General features: G+C 41.3%; 1 protein-coding gene across 4 annotated transcripts in view; it reads right to left on the bottom strand.

The window, feature by feature from the left end:
* The window catches only part of LOC122077560 (probable protein phosphatase 2C 44), a 59611-nt gene that overhangs the window by 23959 nt on the left and 11754 nt on the right, over positions 1-23898 (bottom strand). The window contains exon 6 of one of the 4 annotated variants that reach the window (XM_042643526.1): positions 12957-13059. The exons of 1 other annotated variant lie outside the window; for it this stretch is intronic. In XM_042643526.1, the coding sequence (XP_042499460.1) occupies positions 13000-13059 (60 nt within the window). In that variant the 3' untranslated portion in view covers positions 12957-12999. Of the gene's footprint in view, positions 1-12956; positions 13060-19039; positions 19615-23898 lie in introns of those variants that run through there. 2 more of the 4 variants (XM_042643524.1, XM_042643525.1) reach the window with 2 other exon arrangements.

Here is a 23898-nt window from a genome sequence, read left to right as displayed (position 1 = left end):
AAGTGCTTGACAAGGCGGCACCAAGCCAAAGTGTTCATGCCTCGCAAGGCCACGAAGAAGCAAATAGCAGCCCTGGCTTAGCCGGTTCTGGCCATAACCCTCACAATCATATGAGGAAGGATCCAAATGTGGTTGGAGAAGTAAAAATCGTGGCTCCAGTAGCTCAACGAGAGGAACCCAGCAGTTGAGGGAATGATGAGTCACTGAAGCGAATGACTCTAGATCTTTAGGAAGAGATTAGAAAAGTCTCATGGAACCAAGAGGGAGCTGTGGAGCCCGAGCTCACCAATGATATGGCCCTAGCCGATGAAGTTTTGAGAGACCCACTCCCCGTGGGATTCAAAATACCAAAATACGATATGTATAATGGCACCACATATCCGATGGACCATCTGGAAGACTTTAAGACCGTGATGCAATTCCATCAACTTTTTGAACATATCATGTGCCGAGCACTCCTTCTCACCTTTAGGAAGTTGGCCCAAACGTGGTATAATCAATTTCCTCCGAAATCTATTCATACTTTTTGAGAGCTGAGCCAAGTCCTTGTTAGGGTCTTCTTGAGCAGCAAGGCCCTTCCAAAGACGTCCGTAGGTCTAATGGCTGTAAAGCGACAGAAGGACGAGTCTCACCGAGCGTACATGAAATATTCAACCAAGAGAAGCTGGAAGTAAGAGACCTGGACACAAACATGGAGTTTGCAACCCTCTTGGGCGGGGTCAAGGATAAAAGCTTAAAGTTGTCCCTTACTAAAAGAGCACCACAGAATTTATCCGACCTGAAGGCCCATTACAACAAATACATCCGTGTAGTAGAGGCTATGGAGGAAGGCAACGAGGAAGTTGGCAGAAAGTTCAACAAAAAGAGGGGTAAAGATAAAGCACCTCAAGAGGGACGAAGCAAGAAACGTCGATGTGACAGAAACTCTGATCTACCCAAGAGCCTGCCGAAACATTTGAGAGCTACACTCCTCTCTCCCAAAAAGGGTCACATATCTTGATGAATGGCCAGGAAAACTCGGTGGTCATCTAGAAAGGAGAAACATGAAAAAGTTCTGTCATTTCCGTAACGATCATGGTCACGACACTGATGATTGTTGGCATCACAAGGGAGAAATCAAGAGCCTTATCCATAGAGGTTACCTTGGCTAATTTGTAAGCAAGCAGAGCCACGATGAACAGAGCGGCCAAGCCAATCGAGATGGCCGAAGGCCCGATCAACGAAGCCGACAAGAAGAAGGGGAAGTCATGATAATAGAAGGCAGAATGGAGGAAGACAAGACAACCATGATTTGAACCCTATCCCATATGTTCCCCTACGAGAAGTTGTTACAATCTAAGGGGGACCTATCACCGATGAAAGCTCGACCCCATCCCAAAAGGCCAAAGCCTATTCCAAAAGTGTTAATGTAACCAAGTGGTCGAATAAGAAGAAGAAAATGGGGTAGGTCATAACCTTCTCAGATGAAGATCTAGCGGGAGTCAAAGTTCCACATGAGAAGATTCCAACCTAAACAAAGCCTTCGAGGCAGCCAGTAGAAGAACTTACTTTAGCGGACAGCATTGAAGGAGACAACAACAACAAACAAGTCCAAATTGGAGTTGTTCTGTAGAGCACCTGGCACAACGAGATGATAAACTTCTGAAGGGAAAACTCGAATGTTTTTGCATGGTCAGCGCAAGACATCTTGGGAATAGCTCGAGAAGTCATCGAGCATAAGCTGAGTGTCGATCCACTAAGGAAACCTATCCAATAGAAGAAGATATTGCTCTCTCTCAAAAGACAAGCAAAGATAGATGAGGAGGTTGACAAACTCTTAGAGGCAGGATTTTTCAGGCTTATCTACTATCCCAAGTGGATTGTGAATATGGTAATGGTCCCCAAGGCAAATGGCAAATGGCAAATGGCAAATGGCAAATTTGCATAGATTTTATAGATCTAAATAAGGCATGCTCGAAGGACAGTTACCCTCTGTTGCAGATTGATCTTATGATCGATGCCACCTTGAGACATGAGATGTTAAGTTTCATTGATGCATACTCAGGCCACAACCAGATAAAGATTTATGAGCCTGACATCCCAAAGACGGCTTCCATCATTGAGAGAGGCCAATACTACTATGAAGTGATGTTGTTTGGATTGAAAAATCTGAGTGGGACATATCAAAGACTGGTGAACAAGCTTTTCAAGAACCAGATTGGCCATAACATGGAAGTTCATGTTAACGATATGCTCATTAAGAGCATGAAGGTAGATGACCATATAACCAACCTAAAAGAAGCCTTCGAGGTCTTGAGAAGTACAACATAAAGCTAAACCCCGTTGAATGCGCGTTTGGCGTTACCTCAAGCAAATTCCTCTGGTATATGGTCTCTAAGCGGGGAATCGAAGCCAACCTGGCCAAGATAAAAGCCACCCGAGACATGATCCCACTGCAGACAATCAAAGAAGTCCAAGAACTTATAGAGCGAGTGGCAGCTCTGAGCAGTTTTATGTCAAGATTAGTCGAGAAGTGCCTATAGTTATTTAAGACGCTAAAAGGCAACAAGTGATTCGAATAGACTGAGGAGTGTGCAAGGCCATTCGACCGACTTAAAGCCTACTTGGAATCGCCACCACTACTTGCAAATCCAGAATCGGGAGACGACCTATAGGTCTATCTTGTTGTGTCGTTAGTTGCAATGAGTATTGTCCTAGTGAAAGAAGAAAAGAAAACACAGAGACCAATGTACTATGTTAGCCGAGTGTTGTTGGATGTAGAGACCAGGTACCCAGGGATCAAGAAGATAGCCCATGCCTTGGTTATAGGGACAAGGAAACTCAGACCCTATTTCCAAGCCTATACAATTGAAGTTTAGACAGACCAACCACTGAAGAAAATTCTGCAAAAGCCCGCTATGTCGGGAAGGTTAGTCAATTGGGCCATCAAACTCAGAGAATTTGATATCAGATATAGGCCCTAAACCGCCATCAAGGCACAGGCTATTGTAGATTTTATGGTGGAATGCATCACTCCTGACGGCGAAGAAGTAGAAAAGCTTGAAGAGGAAAGATTAAAAGCCACTTGGATACTCTATGTTGATGGATCCTACAAACTGGATGGGAGTAGTGCGAGCCTAATCTTAATAAGCCCAAAAGGATTCCAAATTGAGTATGTCCTAAGGTTTTATTTCCTGGCATTAAACAATGAATCAGAGTATGAGGCGCTCCTGGCAGGAATAAGACTGGCTAAGGCCCTTGTCATGAAAAGCATAATTACAATGACTCCCAACTCATCGTAAAACAAGTTAATGGTGAGTATGAAGCAAAAGAATCAAGGATGGTTGAGTCCTCAAAAAGGTAAAGGAGGAAGTAAACTTTGAAGATTTTGAAGTACGCCAAATTCCCCAATCTAAGAACACCAGCACTGATGCCCTCTCCAAGGTAGCTACTTTTGAATTCGAACAGCTCAGACGAACGGTCTTTGCAAAGGTCCTTCAGTGACCCAGTATAGCAGAAGCCAAAGAATTAATGCAGATTGACAACAAACCATGTTGGATGGACCCAATTATCGACTACCTGGCAGGAGACATACTACCCGAGCGAAAAGAAGAAGCTAGGAAAGTCAAAATCAAGTCGGTAAGGTTTACTCTGATAGAGGGAGAACACCATAAGAGAGGCTTTACGATGCCATATTTAAAAAGTCTGAGGCCCTCCGATTCGGAACTCGCTCTCCAAAATGTACACGAAGGAATCTGTGGCCAACATTTGTGGGGCAGAGCCTTAGCCCAAAAGGTCCTAATGAGTGGATTTTATTGGGCAAAAATGCAACAAGAGGCCATGAATTTTGTACGAAGTGTCAATATTTCACCCATGTTGCACACTAGCCCACAACCCGAATTTTGAACCTCAGCAGTCTGCTACCTTTCGCTATGTGGGGGATGGATATTCTTGGACCCTTCCCACTAGAAACTCGGCAAAGGAAGTTTATCATAGTAGTTGTTGACTATTTCACCAAGTGGGTCAAAGTCAAACCATTGGCCACAATAACAGAGAAAAAGGCTGAAGAGTTCTTTTACCACTCAGTCATCTATAAGTATGGTATTCCCAAAATCCTCATAACGGATAATAGAAAACAGTTTAACTGCAAGGAGTTTAAAAGTTTTTGCGAATGGTTTCAAATAGACCACAGGAAGACATCGGTGGGATACCTAGCCTCGAATGGGCTAAATGAGGTCACCAATAGGGCCCTACTCGATGAAAACAAGAAAAAATTAGAAAAGTCTAAAGGACTCTGGGCTGAAGAGCTGTTAAACATCTTATGGGCATATAAGACAACTTACAGGACTACTACAGGAGAAAAACCCTTCATGTTAGCATATGGAATAGAAGCGATCAGCCCAATAGAAATCGTATTAACCTCACACAGAGTGCAACAGTATGATGAGAAGGGTAACGAGAAGGGACTTCAAGCCAATCTCGACCTGATAGATGAGGTAAGAAAGCATGCCCAAGTCCGCTCACGACTTACCAGCAGAAAGCTTCCAAGTACTACAATGCTAGAGTTAAGGAGAGGTTGTTCAAAGAAGGTGACCTAGTCCTAGAAGGACCAAGGTCTCTGATCCGAAGAACCAAGGAAAGTTGTCACCCAACTGGGAAGGGCCCTATCGAGTTCCCAAGATAATACGATTGGGATCGTATCATCTGGAAACTCCGAGGGATAGGAAGATAGAGCGGCCCTGGAACTCGAAGAATTTGAAAAAATACAGCCAGTAGTACATTTACTTAGCATTCTAGTAGTACTTAGCACTTTACTTCAGTTCACTTTACCTAGTTTTTGTTTCAAGTCTACCTAGTGTTTCCACTCGCACTCAGAAGTTTAAAAGTTGATTGTTTTGGCACACTATGCTTTATTGACACTAAATGATGAAAGAAGAAGCGAGCAAGCAAGCTAAGATGATCCAGAGCTCGACCATACAAAAATGAGACCGAGCATAATGGGCTGAGTAAAAGTCTATTAAGGAACATGCTTAAAATCCAGAGCGCCCAACCTCTAGCTTAAAACCGAGCATAATGGACCGAGTAAAATCCTATTAAGGCACGTCATCAAAAGCCCAAGTGCCCGACCTTCTAACTTGAAGCTGAACTTAAAGGGCCGAATAAAAGCCCAACAAGGTGCATGCCCAAAAGCCTAAGAGCAACTTAAACCACTTGAAGAGAAAGACAAGCCACTTGAATAGAAAGACAACAAACCAATCTATACTTCAAAACTCTTTAGTGTGCAAGTTTCCAACTCGGCATAGAAGCCATCAACATAGAAGACCGAGGTCAAGATAAGTAAGATGAAAAAAAAAAGGGGGGGAGTTCCAACATTCGAGTCAACAACCAAGTCTCTTACAAAAGGAACTTCTTTAAAAATTCACCAAGTCTCTTACAAAAAGAAGGCCTAAGGGCCATTACAAAAGGTAACTGCAAAAGTACAAGAAAAGATCCTTGGCTATTCAATGTCGTGCTCGTGGACTTTGGCGTCGAGATCCTCCTCAAGGTTTTCAATGTGCTCCTTGTTAGCTCCACCATGGTCGAGAGTCGTGAGCAAGGGTTGATTGGCAAGGCCCTCAATCTCAGCATCTTCGGCCCCTACCCAGCACCAGTCACTGGTCTCCTCCCCCTCCTCATCGTCATTACTTAGGGAGAAGGGGATATGACAAGTCAAAAAATCAACCTCGGTATACCGTTGTAGGACCCAATTGCTGACATCGACTACACCTGACACAAATGAACTAGAGCCCGCATCCGCGATGTCGTCCGCAAAGGCCTTAGAATCCTTTTATTCCAACAAGCCCTGAACCTTAGCAGCGGCAATGGCCTCGACCCTAGCTTTGTCGGCTGTAGATAGTCTCCTCGCTAATTTTTCCTCGGCTTTCTCCTCCGACTTCCTAGGGTCAAACTTAAGCTCAGAGATCCGTTTTTCAGTGGGAGTGAGCTCCTTTTCCGCAGCAACACGAGCATCATGGGCCTAGGAAAGCTCCTCTCGAGCCGAGCAATGGTCTCAGCCACATAATTCATAGTCTATATCAAAGTTATACAACAAAGAACGGCCGAAGAAAGTACGAATAAAAAAAAGAGGAGGGAGAAGGTTAAGAAGCGCTACTCTCCCCGGCAAAAGATCAATAGGTGTTCGATGCTAGGACCTCGTTCGTCAAGTCCCCCACCAATGCCTTGTCTCAAGGAAGATGACCCTTAACCAGAAAATCCTGAGCGGCCCTTGGGTTGCCAACGGTTGTGTCCTCAGTCTTAAGCACATATGGAGGAACAAATGTGACCTCCCCTCAAGGAGTCCAAGGAGTGTTAATTCGAGTCTGAGCAGCCGAGGCCTTAGGCGGACTGTTCAAGACCTCAGCTTCCATAGGCTCAGTACCATGGACTACGGCTAGAGCTTCTCCCCTAATCGCCAGCAACAACGTCAGTGGCCTTCCTCTTTGGGGCACGGTCTTGTGCTTCCTTTTGTTATGCCAATGCTTTCTTAGCCTTCTTCAGGGTGATCCTTACCTTGTACATGGTAGAATCTACAACCACTGTCAAGAAGAAAATGAGATTTAGTACCAACTAAATTCAAGGCCAGTCTTTACTTCCAAAAAGATGGCTAAGGGACTCACCTAGGCTAAGTCCTAGAGCATGCAAAAGCCTCTCGCCCACGAGTTCCTTTGCCTCAACTGGCGGATAAAGACTCAATTTGGCCATCACAAGGGACTCTTCCTCAGATGTACTGAGAGGAGGCATTTCATTGGCCAGCTTAACGTTTGGGACCAACCATGCCGTGCAAAAAGGGAACCTCCTAGATTTGACAAAGAAGAACTTCCAATTTTTTATCGAGGACGGAGACTTTCCTATAATTCAAACATCCTTACGATGCCAAAAACTGAACCATGCATCCTCGGTAGGGTGAGAAAACAAGGCGATGCAATTCACAAAGAATTCAAGATAAATCTCTCGCCAAAGTCGGTCAAAACATATAATAAATGCCAAAATATCGTGATAAGAATTCAACACGAGCTGCGTAGGAACTATCCCATAGTGCCGAAATATCTCAACAAACAAATTATGAAGCTAAAGGCGAAGGCCCGCCTTGAAGGAATCCATGGAAAAGTAAGCCTCGCAAAAGTTCCTAAAGCTTGCAATCTCAGGAATCAAGGGCAACCTAACCTCATAGGACTCGGGAATGTCATACAGGGTAGGGATATACTCCATATCACACTGCTTCAAAGTGTCAACTATGTATAAAGCCTCAACCTCTAAGGAGGTCTCAGCTAAGGCCGCAGCCTGAGCTCGATCCTCAAGGTACGTGGCTTGGACCATGTCCCCACAATGGTGGGTAGAGGACAAGACCTCATTATCACTATGCATCCTAGAAAGGGAAGTATGAGAAGAAGAAGAACCCGAAGAAGATCAGGTAGAGCCCTCGCGGGCATAGGTATTGTGCCCCGATGAGTTTGAGGGCGTCCGACTAATGGCCCCCGCAAGGTTAAAGGAGGAGGATGACATAATAAATAGTGAGAACAAGGTTGAGAATTACTCGTAGCTGAAGGAGGGGGTGCCAAAAATAAAACCCGAATTGTCGACCACACCTAACGGGAAGACAGGCGACTTGAAAGATGAAGAGAAAACCTCCGATTTGAATGGACCAAATGGAGCTCTCTGATTGAAAATATGAAGTATGGCTAGGTATCCCATTCCCTTATATAGATCCTAACTCCATTAAAGATGAGAGGGAGGAAACGACCCTTCCATTCCCCAAGGAGAAGATAACATGTCACCTTCGTAGGCGATGTCCTGACTTCCCATCACATCAGCATTAATTGCACATTGCTTTAGAAGAAAGTCACGTGCACTAGACATAGTTCGTGGGGGACCTTGGTCCACCCAAATCAATCATTCCTTAAAACTATTAGTCAAGGTATGGCATGTCGAGATAACAGAAGGAGACATTAAGATGATACCGGTATTAAAAACTGAGCTGAGGTCTAGAAAGGGAACAGTGTGTGCAAGAGAAAAACTAGGATATGAGTCAACTAAAAGGAATCCAATTTTGTTAGGCTGAATAGCAACCCAAAAATGGCAAGGTCAAGGGGCAAAGCCAGAGTTGGGATGGCCGAGCAGCCTCCTAAGAAGGCAAGGCCAAGACGGGAAGGTCGATAATCCAAAAAGCCCGAGTTGGCAAGGCTGTGTAGCCTCCCTATAAGGCAAGGCCGAAAAGGGGAAGGCTCGAGAAGAAAAATCCTGAGTTGGTAAGGCCGAGTAGCCTCACAAGAAGGCAAGGCCAAAAAGGGAAAGGCTTGAGGAAAAAATTCCAAGTTGGTAAGGCCGAGTAGCCTCCCAAGAAAGCAAGGCCAAAAAGGGAAAGCCTCGAGGAAAAAATCCCAAGTTGGTAAGGTTGAGTAGCCTCCCAAGAAGCCAAGGCCAAAAAAGGAGAAGGCTCAAGGAAAAAATCCCAAGTTGGCAAGGTCAAGTAGCAATGCCAAAAAGAGGAAGGCTCGAGAAGAAAAATCCTAAGATGGTCAGGCTGAGTAGCCTCCCAAGAAGGCAAGGCCGCATAGGGAATTGGCCAAGTACCCACCCAGAAGAGAATTGGCCGAGTTGAATGGGCTGAGTAGATATCCAAAATGGCAAATCAAGCCAAATAGGCCGAGTAGCCACCTAAAATGTAAATGGCCAAGTTGAAGGGGCCGAGTAGACACCCAGAATGAAAAATTCAAGTCAAATAGGATGAGATAACACTAAAAAATTGTAGAATTTGAGAAAATAGGGAAAAAGGCACCCTTAGTGGAATTCAAAGCCCTATTGGAAAACCTCCACCAAAGAAAAAAAAAGGAGAAAGTCAAGCTTGTACTCCTTTACAGCCCCAAAAAGGGCTAAAAGGAGTAGGGTGAAAAATAACATAGAGGGGGTTGAATAGGTTATGCTAATGGAAATTTAAATCTTTTCGAAACTATGGATCCCAAGTGTGATTGTGAAATATAAAATACGGAATAAATAAAAAGACTACAATCACACAGCACCAAGAATTACAGTGGTTCGACTCAACCTAAGTCTAGTCCACTCCCTACAAGATCCTCTGTAAGGTATTCCACTAGCTTTTCCCTTTCAGTACAATAGGTAGGAAGGAAAACCTTTACATAATCTTTCAAGGATAAGAAAATCCTTACAGGTAGAGAGACATCTTAGAATCTCCTTTAAGATAGAGAGGCACCTTACAATCTCCTTTAAGATAGATAGGCACCTTGCAATCTCTTTTAAGGTAGAGAGGCACCTTACACTCTTTTAAGGATAAGAGGATCCTTACACAAGCCTAAGTACAGTCTAGGACTTAATGTAAAACAGAAAAATAGAAATAGTGAAATAAAGAGAGTTACCTTTGGTGTGGTGCAAATGAGAAATATAATAATGAAATGAATGCTCCTTATAAGTCTTCTTAATGCTTGCAATGCAAATGCTAAGATGTAGATGAAGACTTGTAGATGGCCTTGAGTTCCCCTTGAATGGAAAATGAAGAACTTGAACTCAAGAGATGGTATAGACCAATTCTCACATCTAATGCTCAAATAATGCTCCTCCAAAGTTAGGATTAATTGATAATCAATGAGTAGCATTATAGGTATTTATAGGTGAGGTTGGTTGGTCATTTTAGGCAATAAATCAGGGCCTAACGGTCATATTATGGGTCCACCAGTCGACCGCCAAGAGCTGTTAAGGAAAAAATATAGCCTTTGGAGCTCATCCAAGCAAGCATCGATAGATCGAAGGTTTCAGCCAATCGACCGCTTACGGCCTTGAACAGTGTCGATCGGTCGACCAGGTCGACCGCCCGCAGGCTCTGTCTAGATTGACAGAATTCTCTTATACTAACCAATTATGAGTGTTTTGGCCATAACTTGTTGATCCAACGTCAGGTTGTTCCAATTCAAGTTGCGTTGGAATCTTGACTCGATTTTCTACAACTTTTATGAAAGGTCCATCTCCTGATACCAAATTCAAGGTTACCTAAAATACCCTTGAGTCAGGTTAATATGGTTTTCACCAAATTTCACTAGAACATATTTTTCTTAATATGTTCCATACCACTTAGGGACTTTCATACTTGGTCAAAGTATGTCCTAAGGTCATTTTAGTATGGTGCAATGCAAATGCATGGGATGCGTGTATGTATATATTTTGAAAAGTTACAATAAAATATTATTCTATCTTAGAAGATTTTCATTGAGCTTCTTCACTTAGATCTTCCACTTCTTGGCACTTCTTCTTCAATCAATTCATTTGTAAGTCCTTGTCTTGAGAGTTGAGCTTCATGTCTTGATTTCTTGAAGTTTGATACTGTTTGATACCTTTTTCAAGTATTGATACTAACTTGTTGATACTCTTCATTTGATGACTTCAATCTTCATTTCTTCCTTTCATTCATCAAATTTGATCTTTGATATGAAGTCTCTATAAAATAATACTTGAAGACAAATTGTGAAATACCTTCATATGTTTGTTATCATCAAAACCAACTATAGGAGTGTGGGCATATCCCTAAAAATCTCCCCCTTTTTTATGATGACAAACAGATGATTCTCAAATGAAAGAAATAATTAATTATCAATAAGTTAGAGAATCATTTCACAATTCCTCCCCCTTTGTCAACAGCAAAAAGTGAGGGGGATATAGAGCAATAGTTTCCCCTAAGGATCCTTAAGAAAAAACAAAAAGCATATAGTCAAGACTAAAACATGCACCCCCGAAGCATATGCATCATATAAAAATGCATTCAAATATAAACAGGTATTGGGGTGAAGCTTCCCCTAACAATATGCAATAGATGTTAATGAAGCTAACATACATTCAAGCAAGATAGAACATTAAAAATTCTAAGATGGTTGATGCTACCAATTGCTACCAATTTTGACAAACATTCTAGGGTTTTAGATTTCCCAACAAGGGTATGTATCCAAGAATTTGTAGGAGTTGAATATATTATCTATTCTCTGACAATGCCAAATCAACCATTCATGCATCATACATCTTTCACTTTGGCTCTTTAAGCCAATAGAATCAAGCATATATTGGTCCCCATAATCTCATGGGTCCATCCATGTTACAATCAAAATATCCTTTGGGTTTCCAAACCCTTTTAGGTGTGTGAGGTCTAAATGATGTGTATAACCTATGTGAATCATATAGCCAAGGTCTAATATATCTTTGAGTGTTGTATGGTCTATGAAATGCATAAGGCCTTTGTAATGAATATGATTGTTGTGGAGTATGTGAATTATGATGTGTTTGTAGCCAATAGGGAGTGTGTGGTCTAAGTTCTTTTTGAGATTTGAAATTTCTTTGAGGTCTATCATGCCTCTTGGAGGGAGTGTAATAATATGCATAGTGGTCATTGTTCCTTTTTGGAACTTTCCTTTTGTTTTGTTGGGATTTCTTTGACTTAGCATGGCAATGCTCAAAGGTATGACCTTTCTTTTTGTAATATCTACAAACAATGTATGAAGAGGAGACATGGTTAGTATGGTGGGTCACATTTGGTGCTCTATCTTTTGGAGTAATAACCTTTTCTTTTCCCTTACTTTGATATGGTGCCCCACCGTCATAGTCAAGTCCTTCTTTGTCTTGAGGACTCTTGCCTTGGGATCCTAGTAGGATATCCAAGGTCTTTTGACCTTTGGTGAAGGTGTGTAGAGTGGATTTCAATGTATCATTTTCTTTTTCTAATTCATCCACTTGGGAGGTCAAGATTCTATTCTATCATTCAAGTCTCACACCTCCTTCTTTAAAGACAGGTTGAAAGTCTCTAATTAAATGCTATCCTCATAAAGAGCTTTAAAGGCTCCTTGGAGGTCATCTTTGTCTAAGTCATCATTATCAATAGATTTGCAAATTGGAGAGTTTACCTCATTGTCTTTATCCCCATGTGCTATGAGTGCCAAGTTTGTGAGTTCCTAATCTGAGTCATTATTGTTGCCTTCATCATCACTTGTATCCCAAGTTGATTCGGACACCCAAGGCTTCTTCTTATTTTTCAATTTTGGACATTCGGGTTTTAAATGGTCAGGCTTCCTACATTCATAACAAACAAGAAGTATATAAATCTTTGTCCTTTGAAAAATATTTACATTTATGTTCCTTGTGGGATTGACTCTTGTATTGCTTACTCCCCTTATTCTTCAAGAACTTGTGGAATTTTCTAGTGACACGTGAGAGTTCCTCTTCTATGTCAAATTCTTCATCATCGTTGTCATCGTTTACCTCTTCAACCATTTGGGATGACGTTAGTGCTATATTTCTTTTCTTGCTTTATGGAGCTTGCTTGTCAGCCATCAGTTCCACCTCATGGGTATGTAGAGATCCCAATAGGTAATCGAGAGAGATCTTTGTTAGGTCTTTAACTTCTTCTATAGCAGTTTTCTTTAGTCTCCAAGCTGTGGATAAGGATCTCAAGATTTTTCTGACTTTTTCAGCATTAGTATAGGTCTTACCTAAACTTTTGAGACTATTCATAATATCAGTAAACTGTGTAAACATTTCAGAAATAGTTTTATTTTCTTTCATAGTAAAATATTCATAATCTAAAACTAGTTGGTCTACTTTTCTCTCCTTTATCTCTTTTATACCTTCATGTGTAACCAGGAGTATGTCCCAAATCTCTTTGGATGTGTTACACACTATTACCCGGTTGAATTCTTTCTCGTTCAAGGCACATTGAAGAAAGGTAATGGCTCTGAAGTTGTACTGAACGAAGACTAGATCTTGGGTAATCCATTCTGTTTCGTCCTTTGGTACCTTCTTTCCTTCAACTTCCTTGGTGATGACAGAAGGTCCATTTTCTATGGCTCTACATACAAGAATATTATGTCCACAAACAAATTTTTTGAATCTGCATTTTCAAAAGGAAAAAATTTTTCCATTGAAATATAGGGGTCTAGAGGCATTCATACCTTCTGGTAGTCCTTGGGATGTGGCCATGGTCTTTGACTCGCTTTAAGACAAAATAGTCCGAAATAAGTTGAGCTCCCACTCTGATACCAATTGAAAAAGAACCTAGAAGAGGGTGAATAGGTTATACTAAAGGAAATTTAAATCTTTTCGAAACTATGGATCCTAAGTGTGATTCCGAAATATAAAATACAGAATAAATAAAAAAACTACAATCATACAACACAAAGAATTATAGTGGTTCGACTCAATTTGAGTCTAGTCCACTCCCTACAAGATCCTCTTATAAGGTATTCCATTAGCTCTTCTCTTTTAATATAGTAGGTGAGGAGGAAAACTTTTACACAATCTTTTAAGGATAAGAGAATGCAGATAATCTCATTTACAGGTAGAGAGACACCTTACAATCTCCTTTAAGGTAGAGAGGCACCTTACACTCTTTTAAGGATAAGAGGATCCTTACACAAGCCTAAGTACAATCTAGGACTTAACGTAAAACTGAAAAATAGAAATAGTGGAATAAAGAGAGTTACCCCTGGTGTGGTGCAAATGAGAAATATAATAATGAAATGAATGCACCTTATAAGTCTTCTTAATGCTTGTAACACAAATGCTAAGATGTAGGTGAAGACTTGTAGATGGCCTTGAGTTCCTTGTGAATGAAAAATGAAGAACTTGAACTCAAGAGATGGTACATACCAATTCTCACTTCTAATGCTCAAATAATACTCCTCTAAAGTTAGGATTAATTGATAATTAATGAGTAGCATTAGAGGTATTTTTAGGTGAGGTTGGGTGGTCATTTTAAGCAGTAAATCAAGGTCTAACGGTTATATTCTGGGCCCACCGGTTGACTACCATCGGTAGTCAGTCGACTGCCATAGGTAGCCGGTCGACCGCCAAGAGCCGTTGAGGTAAAAAATATAGCCGTTGGATCTCATCTAGGTAGACACTAGTTGACCAGAGGTTTCATCCAATCAACTGCCAATCTCCTCGGATAGTGTCGGTCGACCGGGCAGCCGGTCGCCCGCAAGCTCTGTCCAGATTGACAGAGTTCTATTATACTAACTAGTTATTAGTGTTTTGGCCATAACCTTTTGGTCTAACCTCGGATTGGCCTGATTCAAGTTGCATTGGAATTGTGACTAAATTTTCTACAACTTTTATGAAGGGTTCCAGCTCATGATACCAACTCTAAGGTTACCTAAAATACCCTTGATTCAGGTCAAGGTGGTTTTCACCAAATTTCACTAGAACATATTTTTCTTAATAAGTTCCATACCACTTAGGGACTTTCATACTTGGTCAAAGTATTTCCTAAGGTCATTCTAGTATGGTGCAATGCAAATGCATGAGGTGCGTGCACATATATATTTTGGAATGTTACATATTACACATAAGAGACCATTCTATCCTAGAAGATCTTTATTGAGCTTCTTCACTTAGATCTTCCACTTCTTGGCACTTCTTCAATCAATTCATTTGCAAGTCCTTGCCTTGAGATGTGAGCTTCATGTCTTGATTTCTTGAAGCTTGATACCGTATGATACCTTCTTCAAGTATTGATACTAACTTGTTGATACTCTTCATCTGATGACTTCAATCTTCATTTCTTCCTTTCATTCATCAAATTTGATCTTTGATATGAAGTCTCTCCAAAATAATACTTGAAGGAAAATTGTGAAATACCTTCATATGTTTGTTATCATCAAAACCAACTATAGGAGTGTAGGCATATCCCTAACATAGGGGGCATATGATATACCCAAAAAACATCATATCATCAAATGGCCAACACGTGGCATGGAGGAACATAAGGCCCAAAGACAACCGTCAGAGGGAGGGAAAGCACGCTAGATTGTGTAGTCCTTATAATCCCTGCCATGTGCTAAGGACACACTCGTCCTCAACCTCAACTTCTCCTAGATGTGAGAAGGAGGTTAATACATTTAGGAAGGACTCCCAATTCTCAAGCTAGACGATTGGTCAAGGAAGAAGCATGACCCCACCTTTTCGTTACTTAAGAAAGCTACTAACCATCTAAAAGAAACCCCATACTATAAATAGGAAAATACCCCTAAGGTATGGACACTTCACTATCTCTCATACTATGCTGCTCTCTCCTCACCCCTAATTCATTTCTGTTGCGAGGAAGGCTAACTTGAGCGTCGGAGATTCCCCTCTCGGAGTGCGCTCTGGGACTCTCTAGATTTGATCTCCTTGTGCAGGACGGAGATACCCATCGATCGGTTTTCTGACGCAACATGTGTGAATGTGTTGAATAGTTTAAGTACTTTTTACTTACTGGGTTGTGGTGGCTCACTCCATTATGGGACTTTCTTTTACAAAGACTTGCTCCATAGTAATAGAGGGATTTGACAAACCAACATGGACCAGGTCAGAGGACTCATTTTGCTTTCTTGTTTTTCACATGTGTAAATGTAATATAATGTATGGTTTGACAATGTGAATTATTAAAAAGCTTGAATGTAATATTAATGTATTTAATAAGTGATCCATTTCTATTTTTCAAAATGTTTATCATTTATAAGAGGGTTTTAAAGTTTATAGTTCAATTATAACTCTATATTATATGATAATGTTAGATCTTACAATCTCCGCCCATGAGGCTACACCATAACCTTATCCCAAGATTGGGAGTGCTACAAAGCACATCCAAACTTAGGCTCTAATACCAATGTAAAATGAAAAAAAAATCATGACTTCTAGGGTCACCATGACATGTTTCCCACGCAGCAAAAAAAATATGGTTTCTTTGTGCATTGTCCTGCACGAACAGACAGGATCTAGGGTTTACGACAATCTTGATAGGAAATGGAAGACAATCCTTCACAACAATCCACCCTCAAAATGCAAGGAATGCAATAGAATTCCTTAGAAACCCTCACTCACACGAGAGAGAGAGAGAGAGAGAGAGAGAGAGAGAGAGAGAGAGCTATGATCACAATCAGTTAATTCTCTTCTGTCCAGACCTCTTATTTATAGAGATCTAGCCAACTTAGTATAAAAACCCTAGCGGGTCTATTTAAAAAAACCAACACAGTATAATCAATGTTTGATGGCCAAGTGCTCGATGAAAATCCCCTAAGAAGTGCATTTCATATTTGGACCCTAATGCATGTTGGTGATGATGTGGAAAGTGGAATCATGACATGAGAAGTGGCATTATGTGGCATATCATGGTGTTGATATGCATGACATGATGGGAAGATGAATGTATGGATGTGTATAGTATGGTATGCATTACATGGCTAATCTGAAGATGGTGTGAAGCAATGGGTCCCACGTGCTTTTGTAACAAAGTGAGGTTACAGATGTGATTGTGAATGTCTTCTGATCAGGATAATGAAATGTCACATGGATGATGTCATGTGGCATGGTGACATAGCTATAGGGCATAGAAGGATGATATGGCTTGAGGTTGCAAGATGGTGAGGCAAGTGAGCAGTTGACGTGGGTGGTGAGGAGCTGATGTAGCAAAATGGACTAAGATGGCCCAGGAAGCACTGCCCAGCAATGGAGGCTCTTTGGGTACAACAGCCCACCACAGCACAGCCCATCGGGCCATGCATGGCTGTGGCACAAGCACAGGCCCATGGAAATGGAGGTTCTACAAGGGCATGGCCATTTGATGCATGGACAATATATGTGTTGGTGTACGATGTCTTGTATTCCGTCGCAGTTTAATCCAGAGAGAATTAGTGCAAGTGCCCTGACAAAATAGAACAGCAGTCCTACTTACCAGTAAGCAGGTCGTGGGGGTTGCAAGGGGCCAAGAGGCCCCTTTGCATAGCACAGGTGTAGGGGGGTGTAGCCTCCGCTCAAATTTTTTATAGGTAGTTTTGTATTTTTCGGTATTAGCATTTTTCACTATATATTTATAGCAAGGTTTTCTTTCTCTATAATGTAAACAATTCTGAGAGGTGTGAGGATGAACACTGTAACTCTATTCTCCATTGATAGTGAAAAGAAATCTCATCTCACTAAGGATGTAGGCAATCCAGTCAAACCTTGTAAACCTCTGTGCATTGTTTGTTCTTATTTTTCCATTACCTTTTACATCGCTTTTAGGGTTGTGTTTCTACAGCATGGTTACGGCATTGACAACACTGGCCACAGCAATATGGGCCAAAGGCAATGGCTGGGCACAGCATAGGCTACAACACCACAACTTATGAACTTATGGTCGAGGGCCTGCAACCAGACTCGACTAGGGCATGGCACAATGGCCTTGCTGCCCACAGCACCAGGCATTGCAGCATGCATACTGTCACACGCTGCAACACCAGGCCGGTAGCCACCGAGGTTGGCGCTGGGCCCAGGCCATGCGCGGGATCAGGGCAAGGGCCGAGGGCTACTAAGGCTTAGCTTTTTAAAAAATTGAAGGCATAACATGCCTGTGAGGTGTTCGACTAAAAGCCGCTGAGAAGGCCGAGAGTTAGTAGCCTCTGTGACCAAGGATGCATCATGGGCTCGATTTGCAATTATAGAAAATCGGAGGACAATAGAGTCATGAATCTTTGTGCGGAGGGGCCTTCTGGCAACAACAGGAAATTTAGACAGATTTTGTATTCATGTATTTGAGGTGTGCTACGTCGCTGAGATTCCAACCGAAGGCTCACAAAGAAGCATGCTGAAAAGGCTCCGACAAAGACACAACAAATTCCATCGCAAATCTCCTGGTCGGTCACATGTGGAGATCATCTGATGCGCCTCATGTAAATTCCAATTCTCAGGCTATAATTGAATCCACGTTATGGATATATATATATATATATATATTTTTTTTTTTCCTCTATCCTACTGAGCGTGCGTCAATGGACAACCTACTTACTTGTAATTTCCAATATGTTTATAGGGAAACTAACTCTTTAGCTGATATCCTAGTAAGGAAGGCTCGGTTTATGCAGTGTGTGATCATATAGCCAAATTCCACTCCATGGCTGGTGGAACATTATATTTTACCCTCTATGTGCCCAACATCTGTTTCTGAATAGATTCTCTTTTACCAAAAAAAAATGGACAGCCTATTGGACTCTAGTGGGGCCAATGGCCATCTACTTCTATATATCACTTGCATATGATAAGGTTCAATCCCACAATGTCCTCCGTTGGATACCGGCTCTTCAAACTGAGGCTGTCACCGCTAAGTTAGTATTCATTTTGCATTATGGATAAACTGTTCAGCTTTGTGGGTACCGATCCTACGACTCAAGCTTTGGCCGTAGTTTGAATCTCATTGTACAACTCACACGTCCCTCCTGCGTCTACCAATAGGGGAATGAAATACATCAGGTCAACTTTTGGGTGACATACCACGCGTCACAATGATTCAAATCTGACCGGTCCGATCTAGCATGAATCACTCTGACTGTCAAACACCATCCAACGACCACGATCTGACCCAGGGGATGTACATACATGATCTGGCTCCTCTGTAGTGAGATCGAAGGGCTCGAGCCCTTAGACACACAGTCCAATATATTCCCAACCCTTGGATCTGCACCACACTGTGTCGTGCGACAGATGATCCCAATCTGTACCTACACCCCTCTAAAGAAGACCCTTCGGAATAACTTCGTTGGCCGAACTTCATTTAAACGTATCTCTTTCATCCCGAGTCCAAATGCGGCCATTCAAATTGCAAATTGCTCAGTTTTTTCAAGCTAGACAGAACCACAGTAAGAAAGTGTAGAAATATACGATTTTTTCTTTCTTTTTTTTTCTGATACCCAAGGTGTCCAGATCTTTGACCCGACTAATCCCTTAGGTCACTGTGATACCGCTTACACAAGATCGGGTCAATCCAAGACGGAAACTCTCGTGCAATGGCCCCAAGAAGTTAGGTGCAGTGGTGAAGGTTTGATCACGGGACCTCGCTTCCTGAGGCAGAGTACCATGTCTCCTCCAAGCCAACTGCGCTAACCTCTTGGAGTGTGTGCGTCGATGCCTCCAGCATCCAATGCACACTGGAGGGGCTGGAGCACTAGAGAGGATCGGCATCTGCACCCACCCCCACCCCCCCCACCCCCACCCCACCCAAAGAAAAAAAAAATCCGTCAAATGACAAAAAGCATGGAAATATACGATATAAATATTTCCCATATTCTATCTGTAAATATACAGATCTTCTATATAAAGCCATAGTAGACAAGAAATCTTCTCTTTTAGAAAAAAAAAAAAGGTTTGCCTGTACAAGGAAGAATCAGCCCAAGTTAATCACTTACATCGGGGGAAGGTCATGGATAAACGGTGGACTTTTGCAACCTTTGATAACATATAGGTGGTCGTTTCACAGTAGCCACGACACACATTTGCACTAAAATGAGCAAATAGGTTGGCCTCAGACATTGACCAGGAAGAGGACATAGAATCTACTTCTAGCACCTAGCACCTGGAACCGATGAGTCCCTCTATCACCACCCAATCCACAGAATTAGCCATTATGCAGACCGACTGCACCAGCAACCACTGAGAAAAAAAAAAAGGCAGTTATCTTCAAGACCCAAAACGGATCACAATGCATGATATATCATCTTTACTCTTCCTAGCCAATGCCTCCATGGTCAAACATTTAGCCGCCGCTTGAGGATCTTTAACAGATTTTACCAAATCAACAGCCTCTTGGTTCTTCATGACCTGGAACAAGAACCAAAGTTTATAGCTAATTTCATCTTTCACATGCATTGCATTTTTAAGGATCCTCTGGAAAATGATATTCAAATTATCTTGTCTCAGCAAGATACACAACACAAGAAATGAAGCACAAAAAGGTATGAACTTTATGGCCATGTTTAGAAGTCGAGAAAAAAAATGTATGAAATTTTTTGAAAAAAAGAGCAGAGAGATACACATTAGCTCATCATTGGGCACCAAAATCATCTATGGTGAGGCGGTGAGGTGCAGTGAGCATCCAATGGCTGGGGTGCATGGCCGGGCCCTCCCAGCCGTTGAATGCTCACTACACCTCACCACTCGCTGCAAACAATTGGACTCCATCATTGGTGTCATCATGATTTTTTCCCTACTATGTTTTTCTTTTTTCTTTGCTTTCAAACACAGCCTCGGAGAATAATCTGACAAGGAGGAGAAAAAAGGGATCAGAAGAAGATAAGCACCAAGCAATTACTTTTAGAATCATTCAGGATGCCAGATTATCATGCCTGTTGCTTGATAGTCGTCCACTTGTCTGCTTGGTTTTACAGTGAAAAGGTAAAGATTAAATATTTAATATGTTAGCAGGACATCGGTAAGGTGGTTACCAGCAGTCTACAATACTTCGTTTGGGTACAGGGATCAGGTATGGGTGTGTGTGAAGGAGTTGGATCTACCTGCCTTCAAACTCCATAAATGGGTATGGGTATCCAGGCCTTCAGTCTGACTAGTCCCGTAGGTCCATACTGACCCCAGAACTGTATGGACCGGGTCATATCGGGGTTGAATGAAAACCATTCAACTTTCACCGAAAGCAGTGAAGAGCACTAAATACCCCAGTGTGAGTGGCCCCAAGGAGGTAAGAGGAGTCGAACTCAAAACCACATGCTTCTTGAGGCGAAGGTCCCTTGCCAACTCGGCCACCCCCTTGGGGTTGGGTACAGTGATTTGGCTAAAATGTATCAAGAAAAGGAATGTGTTAATGTGTTAAAGGGAGGTAGTGTCAAAAAAAGAAGAGTTAATCCTGTTCTTCACAGCCATGTCTAAGTGTCAACTATTGGATGCCTCTGGACAAATCCCCACACACATACGCATTAATGTCTACATGGGTACTTCAGAATCAACGGTGACAGAGGTTGCAGTTCATCACTCATGGTCCTAGGTCTGCATCTAACCAAATTTTCTATTCTTCTGAAAGTTTTTAAATGTATATATAACATCAAATACTCATGGCACAAACAGTCTTAACCATCTGATTCAAATAGTTCAACCAATTGAACCAGATGATCCACTAACCAGTCAATGGCTTTTTGACTGATGAACAATCCTACAGTTCGGAATCATTGTTGCAACCTCATAGTTAGTTGTTCAACAGGTTTCACTTTGGTCTAGCACCCACAGGTCAGTGCAATGGGTTGTAAAAAACTATCGAGGATATGTCATAAAGGTTGATAGTCTGGAAAAGAACACCACAAACACACCTACTGAAATCCAGATTCACATTGACCAAAATAACAAAATATATGGACAGAATATGGGAGAGTTGATAAAAAAACTTGAGATCAAACCAATGGATGGGGCAGACACTTATAAGCGAAGGATAGTCTATTAGGTTGAACTTGTACCTAAAATATTTGGTTCATCCACTGGTTCGATAGATAGAAACAGAGAGCAACAGAATTAGAAAGTGAAGGAAAACTAACACAACCTCCACTCCAGCAGTCTGATTGACTCCAGACTTGGAAAGGTAACAAGGAAGTGCAGGAATAGAAGTTAAAATATATTCAAGCTCTTAACGACCGGATGGTCAGATTTTCCAGAATCAAAGAATAAACATTAAAATATATTGCTTTTAAAAAACACCAATTGCAGGCACTCTATCAGAGCATAATAACAGAACAGATTTGACTATGAAGAAGAGTGATATTCAGTTGAATATAAAACAGCCCTGCTATTTCCTGGATATGAATTCACGGCAGGAAGATGCTTGCTGGACTTGACTGAACCAGAATAACAGTAAAAGAACAGAAGAAAAAATAAATTAATTAAAAAAAAAAAAGGATAGAAGAAGACGATTGATCAGGTTTCACCACCATAGGACAAGAAAGAGGGCTTCACCACCCAATAACCTATTGCTTCCCCACAACAGGGCTGCCACTACTTCACCATAGGAGCACACACACACAAAAATCCATTTTTTAATTCACCAAAACCAATGGGGAAGTCTCCCTTTTTCTTATTAATAGATACCAATTACAAAGAGAGAGAGAGAGAGAGAGAGAAGCCTCCCATGTGTATGCCATAGGTAGGCTGCCAAATCCAAATAAAATTCCCCCTTTTACAAATTAGAAAGTAGAAAAATAGAAACCCAATAAAATATAAACTCCTAAGATACTATTATAGTGAAATTAATTCTACTTTAAAACGGAATCCTGGAAAGAGAAACTACCTATCTAACTAATGCCATTACAAAGAAATAGAAAGTAATAAAAATATTAACTAGATAAGGATCTCAGCAGCTCCAAAACTCCCACTGCAGCTGTCCATATGGGGCCCATACCAATGCTAACAAGAATAGAACCACGTGAACAATACCACTCTACATGTGAACAGTACTTCCTTGAACTGCATCAATATGCAACTCAAAAGAAACATAGAACCCTGAACCACCCCCTATTATAATGTCTATTCAAACCATGGTTCGAAACGAAATTTCGGAATTTCGGTTTTTTTTTTTTTTTTTTTTTTTGCCGAAACAAAATTTTGGTATCTCGCCTGTCTCAGTGTGTTATAAATAACATATCTCGATCAAAATTTCGACTTTGTCTCCCCTGTCTCGGTGATTTCGGTTCCATTTGCATATTTTGAAGGAAAAACACTCCAACAAGCCTCTAATTAACCACATCATCACACATTTTGACTTCCATTGGACTCTTACAGGATCTACACATTCAAAGCTTAGGAAAGGTAAAGTTCTTTCTCCAAAACCAGGTAAAATTTTCAGAACAATTCGACGGTTGCTGCCAAACAAAGGTGCAACTCTAAAACAATGTCATGTCCTAATATTTTTGCATTTTTATGTTCTAAGCATGTTTATTAACCTTAAAATAAGTTACCCACCAAGTTTCAGGTCAAAATATGGCCGTTTGACCACCAAAACAAAACAAAAAAATACACCATTTCGGCCGAAATTTCGTTTAACAAAACAAAATTTTAGTTTCTGCACCCACCGAAACGAAACGAAATTTCGAACCCTGATTCAAACCCAGTCACAGACTCACAATATGAGTTTACATAACATCCTCAATCCCCTTATAATTGGGTCTATTCAAATCCAATCATAATATGAGTTAATACCTACTAGAAATGTGATTGACAGTCTTAAGCTATAGTGAATATCAGGTCAGGAATTAGGAAGGAAGAAAAAAGAATTCAACAATGGCTAGATGAAAACATACACCTACGAGTCTCTTCCCTGGCCATGGTATGGTCAGAAAACACTCAACTCCTATCAATTACCAACCACTAAAAGCAAAGGAAACTAAGTGTTGGAGAAACATTCAGATCTACTGAATAAGAGATAGACATCCAATGGGGTACAAAAGAATAATCCCAACAACATAATTTTTAAGGTGCTGCTAAGGCGACTTGGCACTGATGCGGTATAGGGATGGTAAGGTAGTGCACTGCCTTGTGTGAAGTGGGTATGGCGGTCGCCTTATAGCATAAGGCGCTATAAGGCGTAGCCTCAAGACGACTTATGGTATAGGCGGTCGCCTTATGGCTTTTTTTTTTTTTAACACATTTTAAAATTTCTTGTTTTCAAATTCCAAATCAAGAGTTTTTATTGGTAGGTGTATGGTTTTGTTAACACTTGTGATGTATAGGATCAACTTTACTCCATCAAAAATTACCAAAACAAAAAACCGATTCACAACACAGGGTTTGGAATTTGGATTTTGTCAAGGGTTTTGAACTTTTGAGAAAGGGCTTTGAGAAGAATCGAGGAACAAGGAAGAACCAGTGAACCATTGATCCAGGGCCCCAGGCGACCATTTTGCTTCGGCGGTGGTGAGCTTACTCCGGCGCTACAGTTTTTTTTTTTTTATCTTTTCTTGTTATGCGAGGCACGCAGAGCTCGGTGAGTAGTTTTTTTTTTTTTTCTCGCTTCTTTCTTCTTCTCAGTTTTTTTCTTCTTCTCCTTCTGTTCCGGAGCTATCGGCTACGGTGAGAGTTTTGTTTTTTACTTCTTCTTGCTTCTAGCATCTT

Source organism: Macadamia integrifolia, chromosome 4 (assembly GCF_013358625.1).
Source record: "Macadamia integrifolia cultivar HAES 741 chromosome 4, SCU_Mint_v3, whole genome shotgun sequence".
In the NCBI taxonomy this organism is placed as follows: domain Eukaryota; kingdom Viridiplantae; phylum Streptophyta; class Magnoliopsida; order Proteales; family Proteaceae; genus Macadamia; species Macadamia integrifolia.
This window is presented reverse-complemented; position numbering and strand designations above follow the sequence as displayed.